Source organism: Eriocheir sinensis, chromosome 10, assembly GCF_024679095.1.
Source record: "Eriocheir sinensis breed Jianghai 21 chromosome 10, ASM2467909v1, whole genome shotgun sequence".
NCBI lineage: Eukaryota > Metazoa > Arthropoda > Malacostraca > Decapoda > Varunidae > Eriocheir > Eriocheir sinensis.
In genome coordinates, this window is record NC_066518.1 from 19,762,570 (window position 1) to 19,779,938 (window position 17,369).

Here is a 17,369-nt window from a genome sequence, read left to right on the forward strand (position 1 = left end):
TGACTGGCCATCCCGCGTCGGTGTTGCGCAGAACCCAACATTAGTCTCCCGCTGTGATAGTCGCGGAGGGTGGACGGACAGACAGTCAAGGCGAATTTAACATACTAAGAAAAGTGTTAGAATATGGTGTTGCCACCCTGTGCAAAATTGTTGCAATATTTCACGCAAGACAGCGTGTCAGCTTCGTGGGAGGAGGAAGGGCGTGGGTCTTGACTCTCCGTTAATTGCCATGTTTACCAGTCATTTAGCGCGGCACAATCCCTCGATGACTTATGACTCTCGGCGGAACCTCGGCGTCACACCCCCGCCTTCTTTTCTGGAAATAGGAAAGTGAACAATACCGGCGAACAAAGAGAGGTGGGTCGGCGACGCCCGGCCCCACGCCACCCTCTATTCACCTTCTTTGTGTGGCGAGGACCGCCTGCCTCGCGCGTGGCAATTTGTGGCCAACACTAAGCTTTGCCTTGAATTCAAACTTTTCCTTCTAGCATGCTGGCGACTGCCAACTTTCTTACTCGTGCCTCACCAATGACCGCCAGCTGAACTGTCATCACCAAGTATAGGCCTGTCATTGGCCGCACGAGCACCAACTGGCGCCATTCTCCCGAAGTTACACGCTCATTTTGGCCCGCTTTATCAAGATTTTCCGCCAATCACCGAGCGTCTCGGCGGAATTCACCCGCCGTGAGCCAGCTTTTTCAGGGTCGAGCCACCTCGCCACACGTAATGCCCGTCAATACCAGCGCCGACTTAGGTTGCCGTGAAGCTCCAACACTGTTGCCTCAGTTCACGCCAAGCTATTCATGAAAGGGTCATTAAGGAAGTTTTTGTACATAGGTGGATAGAAAGCTGCTAACTCTCAAAGTCACTAACCCCGGCTATTATTTATACACTGCATCAACTAACTACACGTGAGGATCTTTCCATTTTACAATTGATTAACTATCGTTATAGCGGTCAACCCTGAAGCAAGCCCATCTGTGCCCACCTATGTACCCTTTCTTGCCTCTTGCTTGGTTCATTCGTCTTGCTTCACGTCCCTCCCTCCAAGGCCGCACAGATTGATCTCCAAGACGAGTGATGCTGCTCCTCATTTGCATGAAACCACAAGCAGTCACAGCGTCATCAGGCATCGGCAACAGCACACATGTTCGCAGCAGCTGCTCCGCCACCACTGCCATCACCAGCAACGCGCAAAATTAGTAGTCAGAAAGTGAAAATCAGTGGTTTATTGCCAAGCGATGTACCTTGTGAGTGTGCGGTTAAGATAATATGTCCATAAATTATTTCCTTTTTTCTTACCTGGACCCTAACCAGTAATGTCAGATATATTGAGGCGTTAGGAAGTACACCGCGTCGGTATTAGGGGTCGTCCCGTACGTGCCTCCCTGGAGTACCCGAAGGAGAAGGTCATCGTGGATTGGTCCCTCGGAGTAATGCGTGCGTGATCAGGAGAAGGATAAGGAGATTGAAGTAGACGTCCGAAGGCGACTTTGTATGATGTATGGAAGATTTACAAATTTAGGTAATGTATTGGTGGCGGTCATTGCTGCGTCTCGTTCTGAATGTTAACTTCTAGGAAAGGCAGACTGTTGCTTGGTGCCTTGGGTCCCTACGGACGGATGACCTCTTATTTAGTCCCCCGGCGTCACGATAAACGATTCAAGCAACGCAAGTATCATCTTTTGTTTTCTGACGCTACAACAAAACACCTTGGGAATGTATTTCTCCCATGGAGAGAGAGAGAGAGAGAGAGAGAGAGAGAGAGAGAGAGAGAGAGAGAGAGAGAGAGAGAGAGAGAGAGAGAGAGAGAGACGAGAAAGTCACTCATCTGGTATCACATTTTTTCCCCAGACGAATTTGTTTATGAGTCCACACTATACTTTTAACTCAGGAAGTGGAACAGCTGCGCCTCTTAAGTGTTGTAAGCCGAGTTATCTTTATTTTTCTTGTATCCCTCATTTTTAGTGCGTGAGATGCGTTTGCCTTCTTGTGCCAGTATGTGGTAAAAGTCTCGCCCATCTGAGCCTGGGAGAGGATCTGAAACTAGATCATAAAAAAAGACTTTCATACATGTGTCTACCCGATCACCCTGTGTGTGTGTGTGTGTGTGTGTGTGTGTGTGTGTGTGTGTGTGTCTGTGTGTGTGTGTGTGTGTGTGTGTGTGTGTGCGTGTGTGTGTAGGCTGCCTGTATCACCAGCACCCTGCCGAGATAAACCTGTCATTCCCTTCACTGCTACGACATATTCTCCACCTCAATATATTTCCCTCTTCCGGCTGACGACGTGGCACCACATCCACGAATGCTACGCAAATGGCCGGGCAGATGTTCGCCTCGACTGTCCCGGACTCGTATAAACCACACAAACGAGGCACTGAAATCTCATTAGTGCTGCGGGGAGGGCGGGTCGAGGCCAGCTTCCGGGAGTGTCCTTGCGGGTGGCGGCAGCGGTGGTGACAGGGAGGGGGAAGGAGGGAGGGGCGGCAGGAGGTGGATGTTTCTCAGACTTGCGTGAGACTAGAGCATCTTTTGGTTTCTGTTACACGACTGTGAGTGTGTTGTCGCTGTCTTGTTGCGATTCGCTTTGCATACTAACTACAACCGGTAGTATGTGATTACCAGTTTGTTTCCAAAGAGTTTTAGTTGTCATACCGATAATGAAAACAGCCGCAAATATTGTGTTACGCAAAAATCCTCCACACATGTTTTCTCTCTCCATTACACATACTAAACTGAGGTCAGGGCACGCAATCACTTAAGAATGGCCGGGTTTTGACATATAATTTATCCCCCATCTTGCTCACCCTCCCAGTGATTTCAGATGATTTGTAGTCCCGGGTTCCTCCATCGAGGCATAAGTATTTGCGAGATACGGTGGTAAAGGCAGCTGCGAAGAGCTGTCATGTGCAGAGCGAGAAGCAGCACGACGAGTGAGTGCACTTCACCTGTCTCATTGACGACCTGTAAATATATGTAATAGCATGAGAGGCTGTCACTTCGTCAGAGGGGTGCTGCTCTGCCTTCTTGCCGTCCCCACCAAGGTCGGTCATCCGTCCTCCGTGCATAGGAACAGTCCCTCTCGCCAAGCAGACAAGGGGGTTGTTATGGATACTTAGCGTTATGCTAAAATGGAAGATGAATAGCTGACTGCGGTCTGCGTGGGCCTGAGTGTTCGTGAGCGTGTGGTGAACCTGAGCGGCCTGTTTCTCTGGGGCACCAAGCACCCGGGCCAGTCACACTCACCTGACTGATCTGGCACTTTGGCACTTCATATCTTGCCTGCACGAAATTGATTTTGTTTTATTTGGACGACCGACTCACTGACTGAGTTTTTCGTCCATGCCACTAAGTGCTGATGACCTGTCACTCCTCATCACCCTCCATCACTCGGCTTGGCCACCGTCCACCTCTTCACTCACAGCGCCTCAGCGCCTCTCTTGTCTCTGACGTCCCCTTTTTGGTCCCCTCTGACCAGCTCTTCCTCGGAGTCGAAAGGAAAGAAAAAGTATGTGCAAATCTTATCTTTTGATATAAATTTATGCGAAGCTGAATAATATCGACGATGCTGTTACTTACTGACGGAAAGTCAAAGCCAGGCAAACTCTAATGAGAATTTTCATATTTGGCAAATTGATTATGCAAAAGTATTATTTTTACATTTTTATTCTTTCATAAGTACTTTCCGCCGGCCTGACAGCAGTGCCCCAGGCGGCCCACTGTTGCTCAGGACGTGAAGGGCTGCTGGCCATGCCACACAAGAATCCGAGCTCGGGGAAGCAACAGCTGCTTGACGGTCCTCTACGCAATTCATGGGTGTGTTGCCTTTGATGCTTATGGAAATGTTACATGTTAGCGACGATTATAGACCAATAAGTAACATGCAAAAAATTACACCTACTCAATATTATATATGTGTAACGACGTCAAAGACGGCCCTGAACGAGGGCTAAACGGCAGCAGGGACATCGACAAAACTTGTATGAAAACTTTAAAAAGAGTGCGATCAGTTTTGCTGCTGGTGAATAGGAAAACGTGACGTAGAAAAGAGACAGAGGCCTAAAGAGTGCCGCAAGTTACCAGGAGTCGTGAGTTATTAATGCAGGAAGCTATCACTAAAATGGGGAAGAGCAACATGCCCACCGTGGTGCATGCTGGCGGGAGTGACGAAGACGAGGCAGATAATGTTGGTGATGATGATGGAGGTAGCAGCGATGGGAGGGATGATAGTGAGGCCGGCTGGATGAGCGGTGACGATGGGAGGTGATAATAGCGCGAGATAAGAGCAGTACTAAATCCCCCCCTGCAGTGCCAGTGCTTGTGCAGTGGTTGTTTTGACGCCGCGGACGATGTAATTGCTGGCGCGGTGTTTATACAGCGGCCATCACTGTAGGGAGAGTGGCAGCCTGGACGGGACGGTGCTGACGGGCGGGCGGGGCGGACTGTTGAGGCGGGGCGGGCTGAGGCACAATCAAGAGATACAGTGTTGAATGTACAGATGATGATTTAGATATAAATGAAGTGTACGGCTTCTAAGATGGAAAAAAAATAGGCAAAACTGGGGCTTAGACGTGAGAAAATGATGATTACAGAGGGACGAATAAAGATGGTTTTTATTTTAACGCGCTGCAATGTAGTTCATGAAAGCAGATTTTTTAACGATAAGTACAGACAGTGCATGGCAGGAAAACAAATAGTCAGGGAAACAGTTAGAAGGTTTTAGGGTGAGTGCGGGACCGATGAGCGTTGAGTGTACGTGAAGGAGGGGAATGTGACGGAGCTGTGAGGGTGTGGGTGAGGGGAGTGTTGGGAGGAACAGTGGTGGGAAGGAAGGTCCTGTGAGTCCGTGGCAGGTTTTTGCCCAGCTGGTGATGAGACTCGAGAAGGACAGCATTTATCCAGCTGTTTGCCGGGACCTGTTAAAAGGCTCTGGCAGATCCTCCACCACCTCGCCGGCCAGCCCAAGGGACACACTTGCCACACAACACACTGACGTCATCATACTTTTACGATCCTCATTTTAGTGCAATCCACGTTGAGCTTTTATTGATAACTTTACGACAATTTCTTGCCATCTAGTATTTTCCTTTACCCACCTTGGGGCTTATTTAATAACTTTGCCAGAATAAGTTTTTTTTTATTGTAATAACTAGTATTACTTAGTTTGTACTGACTGTGTGTTCAGATACTTTTACTATACCAAGTCTGGTTTACAACCCAGCAATATTTTGTAATATACTTGCCGTCTCACTTGCTTCGCCCCGGCAATTGCGTACACTCGTCCAACATGAATTCTGCTCCATTATTGAGCCCAACAATTAGTTTTTTTTCTCTCTCGTTTTGTCTGTTATTTTGCCGCACTGAGGCTGCCCATCGAGAACCCGCCAGGAACACGCAAACCACAGCCTCTCCGGGAACCACTGCGGATGTTGGCAAGGCATTTAAAGTTTTCATATTACGATGCTCTGCTCGAGGGCTTCCCACGACCTCTTAACCCGCCTGAGATTCCAGTTTAGTGGGTTCAGCTCCTGGTGGGCACTGCGCAGAGCATGTCTAGTTGTTATCTTTAAATTAAATGTGAAGGGACGGTGCGCCTGTTTAGACAACTAAGTCAACAAAATAAAAAAACTAATGAGATCTTGGCCTGAACCTTGGGCTTAGTTCTCAGTCAGGTTCCGACACAGACTCTACGACGCCTCCTCCTCCACACCAGAATCCCCAACTCCTTCCTCCTCTTCCGGTACAACTGTTGAGATCTTGTTTGGCTGTGTTGTTGTGTGTTGTGTTAGTTGTGCTATATGTTGGGGGTGAGGGAAAACGAACACAATAACAACTGGTAGCGGAAGGTGTGTGTGTGTGTGTGTGTGTGTGTGTGTGTGTGTGTGTGTGTGTGTGTGTGTGACATCGGAAGAGAAAGGAAAAAGTGGTGGTGATAGTGTGTCCGTGAATTCTGTTGTTTTTATCGTGGCTGTGATGCTGCTGGCGCCGGTAGTGGTTTGGGGTGGAGGGAGGAGGAAGTGCAGATACCAGTAGTGTTGATAGCCGTGTGGTGTTGGTGGTCGTCATGGAGGTGGAGAGGGAGGAGGTAAAGCAGAGTTGGTTATTGGGTAGAGGGGGGGGGGGGGGGTAGCGTTGCCAAATTATCGTACTCATCGCATTGCATTGTCGTAGTTTCTGACCGATAACTATAGCAAAAAACATAAAAAGCATCAATAAATAACAGTTTTAACGCTAACTTTAATATTCTATCGTTGTTTGTGTGGTTGCGGCAGTCTTCGAGCCAAAAAATGATAAATGCAATGTTCAGAGTACGACAATTTGGCAACGCTGGGGGGGGGGGGTCTCCTCTCCAACCTCCCTCGCCGCCCCCGCCAGATAAGAGGGATAAAGCAGCAGTACTTGGGCACTGAGGCAGAAGCAAGAGAGAAATATCTGACCTTTCCACGCCCTTGTTCCCTTACGCTTTGTTCCGCTGACTCGTTTGATTTGTTCGTCTTTCGCAACGCTTCATTTTTATTTCATCCTGTCACCTTTGTTCGTGTGTCTCCGCATCCTTGTAAAACTTAATTCACCTTCTAGCTCCAAGCGCTCGGTTCTGGGGCTCAGTTCGCGGGGAAACAGAGGAAGCGAGTCTACATGCCTCCTACTATTTAAACAGCGCCCATGACACGCCATAAAAGCGGGAGAGGCATTCAGGCTGGAAGTTTGGGAGTGCACAACCCCCCAACCCCCCCCTCTCTCTCTCTCTCTCTCTCTCTCTCTCTCTCTCTCTCTCTCTCTCTCTCTCTCTCTCTCTCTCTCTCTCTCTCTCTCTCTCTCTCTCTCTCTCTCTCTCTCTCTCTCTCTCTCTCTCTCTCTCTCTCTCTCTCTCTCTCTCTCTCTCACACACACACACACACACACACACACACACACACACACACACACACAGCCGCCTCCTCGCTTCCTCATAACCCCAATAAGCCGTAAAATCCTCTGATCCGTCGCTCCCAGGGTGTTGGGTTTCTCCTCTTTAATCCATGAATAAATCCTGCTTGTGAATGCTGTAATCGAGCTCTTCCTCCTCATTGCAGCGGCTGCGATTTGGCGTGTGAGGATTCCCAAAGGTGTTCCGACAGATCCAACATGTGACCGAGCACGCTGAAGGGCTGTGGGTGCGTGAGACCAGCGACAGCCTCACGTCAAGGTGCTAAGACCATGCAAAAAGAAGTCCAAGCAAAACCCACCTTCCGGAAATTATAGAAAAAAGTAGAATTAATTAAATGTCGCAACTGTGACGTTAAGTGGTGGTGCTCAGGGCCACGTCGATCACACCCTTCGTGGAGGAGAGCCGGGGAAGGGACGGTTAGGGAGTTCTCCAAGGCGACGAGGAGCCCAGACGAAGGATAGTGAGGAGGAAGAAGAGGCGGAGGAGGAGGGAGTCAGAGCGAGGATGAGACACTTTAGGTCCCCGGATGTGTCGCACACCGTGTTTACCGTGGCACCAATCCTTTCCATCCTGCCTCCCTTGCCTTCACCCCCCTCCCTTCTCCTGCTACCCCGCCACACACACACACACACACACACACACACACACACACACACGGTAGGGGGATTATCTCGATCATGGTTACGACGCATCAAGCTATAATAAGCAGGCCGCCGCCCCGTCAGCCCACCGCCGGACGAGTGACTCACGAGGGAAGGAAGAGCCGGATTTAAATAACGCGGAGTGTCAAGTAGCAACAAAAACGTCGCAGTAAATATCTATAAAATACGTCTAGCGTTACCTGAGGGTGGGTGGCATGCGGGAATAAAGAAGAGGTGACGAGAATAAATCAGGACGGTGGCGGGCCAGGGGGCGGGGGGGGGGAGAGCCGGCGGGGTGTGGCTTCTCGGGGGTGCGGGGGGGAGAGGGCGACACACCTCACCTGTAGGGGCCATTACTGTGTTCCTCTTGGATGAAGTTACATAGTTTTCTTCATATAGACATTTAGCTCCTCTCTTCTCGCAAGGAAATAAAAAAGTCGTTCTTCATGTTTGTTGTGGTTCAGATCACACCTCAGCTCAGCTTTCCGCCAGCAAGTCACAGCTCACTTGATTTTAATTTAACGAGAATCCTATCGAACCCTTAAATGTTTACACAATATTCTTGCACATAATGCGTAGTGAAGTAATCACTCGAGTATCTGAGTGAACACAAGGCTTCGGCAACTTAAGTTGAAGCATCAAGTAAATCATGTGAGGCAGATGGGGAGCGACTGCGTGCACCTGATCGGAAAACGTCTGGTTCCTGAACGCAGTGGACCCAGTCATGTATTATGAAGTTGTGCTTGTGGGAGAAAGTAGCGCCAGGAACTTCCCTACCGTGAATTACGAAGGAGGGCAAGCCTGGGGAGGGAGTGCCGCGTGCTGAACACCGGGAGCCTGAACGCAGTGAAACCAGTCGAGTGTTATAAAAGGCAAGTATGGGAGAGTCGCAAGAAGAACATCACACCGCCTGTGACGAAGGAGGGCAAGCCAAGCAAGGGCCTCTGCGTTTTGAGGGGCCCTGGAGGCACGAAGGGCGTCGAAGGAGAGCAGACAGCGTATAGGCAAGGACGGAGGGCGAGGGCGAGGGCGAGGGTGAGGTGTTGTTTCCCGCTAGTGACACTCAGCTACGGACGCGCCTGACACACGATATTTTATCATCAGGCACGACGGTCGCTTCCGTGCCTCACCCCGCTCCAGCACCCCTCCTCCCCCCTTTACACACACACACACACACACACACACACACACACACACACACACACTCTCTCTCTCTCTCTCGTGTAGTCTATTAATCTTAACCTTTATCTCGGTTCATTTCCATGTAAGTTATCTTCCTTCTCACTTCACACATCATTCTCCCTCAGCGGCCCACTGCCTCCCTTGGTCTCTTCCACTTTCCTCTTCCTCCTCTTTCTTCTCTCCTCCTCCTCCTCCTCCTTCTCCTCCTCCCACATAATCTCGCCATATTTCTACCTCGTCACGGCGGATAATTGGCCACACTTCCCTCCTCCCAGCGTGTTCGAGGAGGCCAGAACGCCACGCCTCTCTCTCTCCTTTCCTTCCCACAAGGCGACCTCCATCTCCAAAATGCTCTTGCTGAGGACCCTTTCATACCCGCCGTGCAGCAAGTTATCATGGCGAGCCGGGGAGCGAGTAGGGAGCGGGTGACCGAAGTATACTTGTGTCTTTTTGAAGGTTCGGTCATTTTCCTGCAAAGGCTAAAGGTAGAGAATTTGGTTATCGCGAAACCCTTTTTTTTCCTCCTCTTTTTCCTTCCTCCTCTTTCTATTTCCTCCTCCTTTTCCTCTTTCTCCTTTTTTCTTCCTAAGCCTCATTTTTCTCCTCTTGTTCTTTTTACTTTTTTTCATATTCCTCATTTTTCTTTTATTCCTTTATTTCTTTTATATCTCCTCTTCTCTCTCCTCCTACTCTTTCTCCTCCTCCTCCTCCTCCTCCTCCTCCTCCTCCTGTTCTTTCGACCCTTTATTCCTCTCGCTTTCGCAGGCATAGTTGTACCCGGGAATTTTTTTACTCGTGTATGTGTGTGTGTGTGTGTGTGTGTGTACTAGAAATGAGCGCCGACTTGCTTGTATGTATGCGCTGTGCTGCAGACTCACTCACGTCGTGTTGTGTGGAACGAGTTTAGTTCTCTCTCTCTCTCTCTCTCTCTCTCTCTCTCTCTCTCTCTCTCTCTCTCTCTCTCTCTCTCTCTCTCTCTCTCTCTCTCTCTCTCTCTCTCTCTCTCTCTCTCTCTCTCTCTCTCTCTCTCTCTCTCTCTCTCTCTCTCTCTCTCTCTCCTCCTCTTCTCTTTCCTCCTCTTCCCTTCTCTCCATGGCATCGTTCCCTTCTTCCTCCCTGTGTTTATATCTGTCACGCTCCGCCAATAAATGATTCATAGTCTTCCCGCCACATGCTCCATCAGGCCTTCCGGAAGCACCTCAAAGCAGTCAAAAGCCTTTCATGACAAAAGCAAACACCGACAGAGACGCGAAGACAGCCACTTAATAATACCGATCTAAGGCCTTAACTAATCACCCCTCCTTCCCCCACCACCCCTCACCGCTGCCATGCCACACTGCGATGATTTGTACCACCCAACCAGCTACCTCCTCCCTTCCCACCCACATGCACGCCTCTCACCCATCATCACCATAACCTCAGTCTCAACACTTTCACCGCCAATCTAATGCAACAGCATCCCTCCCTCCGGCACCACCAGCAGCATCTCCCGCACTGCCGCCGCTGCTCCATTCTAGATTTCCGCCGATTTCATTTCCTCGAGGCTTCTGCTCCTCCCAACCCCTTCGAGCTCCTTCCGGTTCCCACGCCCTCTGCCCCGTTGCCTTCGTGGGGAGGGGAGAGGGAAGGGAGGGAAAGAAGGGCGAGGGAAGGGAGGCCGGGAGGGAGGTTCTTCCTGCATAGCTCTGGGATGCCTCAGGATGCTCAATCTTTGTATTATCGTTCTGACGGGGTGAGACAACCGAAAAGTGACCTGCGTGCTCCAGGGGGTGAAAGGGAGGGCTTTTTAGAGCGAGCGAGCGAGAGAGAGAGAGAGAGAGAGAGAGAGAGAGAGAGAGAGAGAGAGAGAGAGAGAGAGAGAGAGAGAGAGAGAGAGAGAGAGAGAGAGAGAGAGAGAGAGAGAGAGAGTCGTAAACCGGCAGAGAATCAGACAGATACACACACACACACACACACACACACACACACACACACACACACACACACACACACACACACACATAAGAAAAAGCACTGATTAATGTATATGTAGAAAATCTTACCATAAGAGAGAGAGAGAGAGAGAGAGAGAGAGAGAGAGAGAGAGAGAGAGAGAGAGAGAGAGAGAGAGAGAGAGAGAGAGAGAGAGAAATTGCTTAAGTGAAAACACAACAACGTTAGAAGTTTTTCCCCCATCCAAGTCCTTACCCCGGAATGGCAGTCGTGGCGGTGTGTCACGAGCCGAGGCGAGATTTATTACACGCCTCCCAGCCCTCCCCCCACCCTTGGAAATCACCCATAAAGGTCGCCGGGGTGCATGCAGGATATTGCAATCGGTTAATGTGGCGAGGAAAGGGGCAAGAAGGTGAGGCAAGGAAAGGGAGGAGGAGTAGGAGGTAAGGGTGTCTGCTGGGCTTTCATAGGTGTTGAGTGTTAGGGTGGGGAAGGTTAAGTTAGTGTGTGTGTGTGTGTGTGTGTGTGTGTGTGTGTGTGTGTGTGTGTGTGTGTGTGTAGGGCATGAAGGATGGGGTGAGGGCAAGCGTGGGCGGTGTGGGTGAGGTGGCGGGTGGAGGGTGCGCGGTGGGTCGAGGAGGAGGCGAGTGCAGGTCAACACGAGAATGGTAAAGCCAACAGCGGCATAATGGTACTCGAGCGGCAGCCACGGAATCTGTTTGTCTCGTGGTGACTGTTCCCCTTCTTCTCTTTCCCTTCATCATCATCACCAGCGTCTCTCTCTCTCTCTCTCTCTCTCTCTCTCTCACACACACACACACACACACACACACACACACACGGGATTCACCCTAACTCTTCTCTACGTTTCCCACTCAACTCCCGCTTCTATCTTAGAGCCATTCATGTGCTGTCAAGATACAAGGTTCATACCTAGACAAGGTTAGTGCACCTCGATGGAAGCGGTGTATAGATGAAAGGATGGACTGGTGACAGCGAGCAAAGTCTGTTGCCTAAAATGAAATTCGGTTTCCATCTTAGTACTTAATTTGATACCGTCATTCTTAACTTCTCCTAATGCTCCACTTCATCCAACCCTTTCCCAGCCTTTCCTCAAATAACTTTCAGGCCCTTTACACCCTATTATCACAGTGATTCTTTCACAACTCGGGTGGGAAAGCCTCTCCGCGGGAGGTGCTCGCTGGGTTCATTATTTTCTTAACGAGTTCCTCTTTACTCTGGACTGTGGAGACTCTTTGTAACCTCAGCACTACACAGAATTCTCTCAGACTAACCTGGTTACGATCGATTTAAATTGTCAATAACGACAGTGTAGTCAGGCATGCCTGAGAATGACTGCGCTGCACCCGCCCAGAGTGTCTCTGGGTCAGCACACTTAGGTGCACCATTTAGCACCCCGCAGTGCAGTTGGTATCAAGTATATAAGTGGTGGGCTGGCCGCCGTCTTCCATCAGCGGTCTGAGGGTGGGAGCGACGGGTCTTGCCAAGAAGCGGTAGAAGCGGAGAGGCAGGCAGGTCTCATGTATTTCTGTCTGGCGATAACAAATGACGTTCATACTAGCTCTCATCATTCTGACCGCCACAGCCGCCGCCTCAAGTGTTGCAGGTCTGGTATGGGGAGAGGCGAGAAGAAAACCATGGTTGTCTATTGTAGCCATAACAAATGATAAAATTATTATCGACAACTTTGCATTGAATACCTTGTGTCTGTGTAGGTTGTTGTTAAAAAGAAATGGACATTTTCTATCAGGCTTTCTACCATCAGTTTTAATGGTCAACCTCTACTCATGAGAATGCTTGAGAAAAAAAAATAAAAGGAAATCCAATTGGTGCGTTGTCTACAGGTTACAAATGTCAAGCAGAACATTAGTTTATATAAAAAAAATACTTTAATTTAGGGGGTACTACATTTTCATGATGGGTGAGAGGCAGAAAGAAATGTCTTGTCATAGAATCAAAGTCCCGGAGAAGATGAAGACTTTGATCAGGAGCCCCAGCAGAGGCAGGTGATCCAGACAAGAGCGTAGAGCTGTCAGAAATGCTGCAGCAATGACGTTAGCAAGCATACAAGTCTGTGTGGAAAGGTTTAGGAAGGTTCACATGAAGACCCAAGTTATGTTCATTATTGTCGCTCACTTTGAATGGGCCGCGATTTGAATTCACTTCGATTCATAACACGCGGACCAATTTAGCACGAGGCGAAACCGTCGTAGAAAGCGACCGTCTTAAAATATTCATAGTTGTCATACATCAGAACCTGAACAGAATGAGGGACCGGCAAATTTAAGAGCTCCATGGTGCTAATGTTTCATTTTTTGCTCCAAACCCCGGGTGGCCGCTGACAGACCCCACTGGCATTTTTTTTTCATTAATACATGTCTTTCTTTCATTTTTTCATGTGAGTTTAGACATTTAAATTTCGTAGAAGTAATTTATGGTGTCAGATCCTATCGTTAGTCAAATATTCATTAATACTATAAATAATCATCAGTGGCGGGAGCCGCAGCAAAGTGCGACAACTCGCCATTTTCGTTATTGATCTCAGAAAGCGGTCGTCAGATCAATTGTTCAGCGGGTGGCGCCGCCGACACGCTCCTAAAGTCCAGCCAGTAGCAATATTTCGTCCTCCCTTCTGTAGCCTCACATGGGGCTTCCTTCTTCCGGGGAGCGGCGCGCACACCCAGCTAACACCCGCCGAGGGAAAACAGGCGGAGTGAAGGTGGCCTGGCATTCTCTGTAAACGGGTTGGCTTGTAATGCCCGGGAGAGATGATGTATGGCCATTCATTTTAGAGTGTCGCTTGGGGTGAGGCAGGCGGCCGCTCCAATTATTGTTATGAGTCCGTGGCTGCCAGCGATTATTTGGTGTCACGGGTTCTCTGCGAAGCGTCTCCTTGGCTGATGGAATTACGGTCACACACACACACACACACCATGCTTTATTCTCTCTCTCTCTCTCTCTCTCTCTCTCTCTCTCTCTCTCTCTCTCTCTCTCTCTCTCTCTCTCTCTCTCTCTCTCTCTCTCTCTCTCTCTCTCTCTCTCTCTCTCTCTCTCTCTCTCAGCAAGCGATAAATAATAAATGCAGTTTAATCATCAGTGAAAGTAATTGCCACACTTTTAGCGTAACGCATTTTTCTTTAACCTCCTCCTTTTGACCCCTCCCTTCCCTCTTTCTATCGAGAAATGGTTTTAATTAATCACACCCCTCGAAACAAAAATTTTAATAAAATGTGTAGTATCTTGCACCTCGTTCGTGCTTCTGGAGAGCTGCTTTTTTTTCCACAACAGCTGATATATAAAAGCTACTTAATAAGAAATGTTAAAGTCGAAGGGATTATAATCAAAAGCTACAACTAAATGAATGATGAAAGACAGTGTCAGAGCAAGGTAAAGGCGTGGCACAGATGGTGAGGCCACGCCCACCCCTTCCCTGCACTCAAAAATTTAACCAAAAACTTGCATAATGGACACAATGAAATACAGAATTAATAAATTCAGACCTGCCTGAATGTATTTATTAACACTAATCTTTCATTTCTCAACTAAACTAATTGTTTTTATTATATCATTTTTAAAATGGCTTGCAGATGTGTGAGTTTTCTATGGAAAACGTTGTCGTGTTTAGCTATTCTCTGGGTCGTGACACACGTGGCGAAGAGTTGCTATAACCGTGAAACCACCATGGCGAGATACAGACAAGGAAACGGGAAAATTTTCATGGCAGCTAACGAGGAGCCGCAGGAGGGATTCAGCGGGGCAAGGGAGGCGCCTTGCCGTGCTTCCCGTGGTGGTCGCCGGGGGCCGGCCTGCCTCCCCACCAGGACATCCTCAGTTAGCCCTGCAATTGATCGCGCACTGGGGTCGCCACGCCAGTCTCGCCCTTGATGCCGCCGCACACAGGAGCGGAGTGCAGTGCGCAGGGCCCAGGTAGTGGTCATCCTCCTTGCAGACCAGCGGAAGCGGACCCCCACACCCGCCCACACGCCCACTCTCACCACAAACCACACATACACAACACTCATTCACATTTCTTCAGTCCGGTGAGACATGTTCCTAGGCAACACAGGACGAGGAGGTTAAGTAACTTTTAAACCAAGTATTTTCTGAAACTTTGGAAAAATGTGCATTACCTTTGTGTTCGTCTTGACACGGCTGCGAATGACCCTGAGTCGAGTGTCCCGGCGGGTGTCGCTTAACGAGTAGCAAACGGAAGTGCCAAGCGAGAATGGCAAGGAACTGTGTGTAGTGGTCATCCCGCCGACCCTCTGCTAAATAAGGCGACGGCATGTCAGTGTTGAGGGACGCAATTACCTCTTGCTCATCATCCACAACAAGTGACCGTCCCCTCTGCCCTCCGGCCTTCCATTTGTGTACATACAAGCGGTAGGGGGATTGATGCGCGGAAGAGGAACCGTTTGAATGGCGACTCGATCCCGTGTTTAGAGGCGATCTGTTGAGGCAGAGCAGAGACCTGTCCCTAAAGCACAGTGATAATAAGGTTCTTAAAGAAAAATCTTGAAATATTTTTTTTTCAGTACGTTCGGTATATGAAACTAATAAGTGTCCTTAGATATCGAGCACATCATATAAATAACAATGTGAAAACGTGTATGTGTGTGTGTGTGTGTGTGTGTGTGTGTGTGTGTGTGTGTGTGTGTGTGTGTGTGTGTGTGTGAGAGCAAGCGCCCGCAGCCGTCTTTACCTACTTGTTAGTAATTAGTCTTCCGGTGTTATTTTTTACACAGGAACTGTCGTGAATTCGTGATAGTATTCATACCTTCAGCGTGATAACTGAAAATATTCCAGTAGTAACACATGCATGTAAAAAAATAGTTATACCAGTTCAAACTTGGTGTCAACAATGGATTTAAATGAAAATCTTTTTCCATCCTAACCTTGAAAGATACGCCAGAGATAAGGAGGACTCCTGTTCTTACTAAACACAGTTTGTTGTGTTCTCCCTCAGCAGTGACTCCCGGGCTGGCGGGTCTGTCGTTGGGCGCCGTGGGTCCGACGCCTTCCCAGCTCCTCACCGGTGGTATGGGGGTACGAGACGCCCTTAACAAACCTCAAATTGATTATTCCCGCTACGTGAAGCCCTTCAGCTCAGCTCTCGAATGTGGCAACCTCTCCTGCAGGGAACACAATCTAAGGTAATGAATTTGTGATTTTGTTGTTTATATTCTTTATCATAGAAGTAGCAATATATTTTTCTCTCAATACCTTGCAAGTTTAGATATAATAAAGCTGTTTTTTGTCTGGCTATTTGTCTGTCGGTCTTAATTGGTAATAACAGTTTGTCTAAGAACTTTAGACCAATATTGCCTTCGGGAGCACAAGAAAATAGTTATATATTCACATTCGTAAAACTTCTCCGACCAAAGTACTTCATCTTTTTACGGTAGTGAATTATGCATGAAGGTCTGCCGGCCTCTGACGTCCAAATAACGCATGTTTTCCCCAACAGAGAACACTTCCATTGCTTAGAGTGCAGCTGCAAGGTATTTAGCAAGAAAGAAGAAATGATTCGACACTTCAAATGGCACAAAAAACGAGACGAAAGCCTCCAGCACGGCTTCATGCGCTACTCTCCATCAGACGACTGCAGTGACCGCTTCTCAAACTGTTCACACAACCGCAAGCAGACACACTACCACTGTCTTAAGGTAACCATATGCCAACACAGAGCATAAGGTCTACTTATACTCACAAACCCTTGCCTCCTTCACCTGTTGTGTCCCACAGACTCTAGTTAAAATGTGTCAAGGGTGCTGTGGGAATGACAGTACTCTATCTTATGCTGGTCTTTTGAAATCTATATTTCGTGTTTTATTAATTACATCAGTGATCCCCTCTTTTAAAACAAATATAATATGTTTTCATTATTTTCCTCATTTCTGTCAGCGGGTTCGCCATAAAACATTAGCTGCTCATCGTGGTGTTAGGAAGTATGCTTGCATGATGACCTCTCTTTAGGAACGCATTTATGACTGTTCGATTATATATATATATATAAATATATATATATATATATATCTATATATATATATATATATATCTATATATATATATATATATATATATATATATTTTATTAAGGTTTACTAATTTGTATTCATATGTAATTTATTTAGTGCTGGCTTATATTCTTCCCTGGCACATGTTCATCTTGGAATTACTTTCTTCTCACCATGTTAGTAAAGTTACAGTTCACATCACAAACACTAAATGTTTGCCGTTTATTTATCACTGTTCCATGCATAAATGGCATCGTGCGATGACTCATGCCAGACATCAGCAAGGAAGAGAGGAGTAACCATGATCAAACTGTCGTACTTTACTTCGCGACGTCTTCTCACAGGAAAGCTGCGACAAGGTTTACATCAGCACGTCGGACGTCCAAATGCACGCTAACTACCACCGCAAGGACTCCGCCATCATGCAGGAGGGCTTCCAGAGGTTCCGCGCCTCAGAGGACTGCGGGTTGCCGGCGTGTGCCTTCAGCGGCCAACGAACCACACACTTCCACTGCATGAGAACCTCCTGCCAGTATACCTTCAAGAACAAAGCCGATATGGGTGAGCACTCACAACCTTTTTATTACTTTTTTTCATAACAATATACTATTAATAGTTTTAAGAGTTTAATGTGCCGTTGTTGTTACTG

The 17,369-nt window shown here is 48.1% G+C and overlaps 1 protein-coding gene across 8 annotated transcripts in view; it reads left to right on the forward strand.

The window, feature by feature from the left end:
- LOC126996667 (zinc finger protein castor homolog 1-like) overlaps nucleotides 1-17,369 on the forward strand; it is a 98,831-nt gene that overhangs the window by 68,392 nt on the left and 13,070 nt on the right. For 5 of the 8 annotated variants that reach the window (XM_050857376.1, XM_050857379.1, XM_050857378.1 and 2 more), the window contains 3 exons: nucleotides 15,670-15,856; nucleotides 16,171-16,369; nucleotides 17,065-17,281. In XM_050857376.1, coding sequence (XP_050713333.1) covers nucleotides 15,670-15,856; nucleotides 16,171-16,369; nucleotides 17,065-17,281 — 603 coding nt within the window. Of the gene's footprint in view, nucleotides 1-14,284; nucleotides 14,631-14,735; nucleotides 14,779-15,669; nucleotides 15,857-16,170; nucleotides 16,370-17,064; nucleotides 17,282-17,369 lie in introns of those variants that run through there. The other 3 variants (XM_050857380.1, XM_050857381.1, XM_050857377.1) reach the window with 3 other exon arrangements.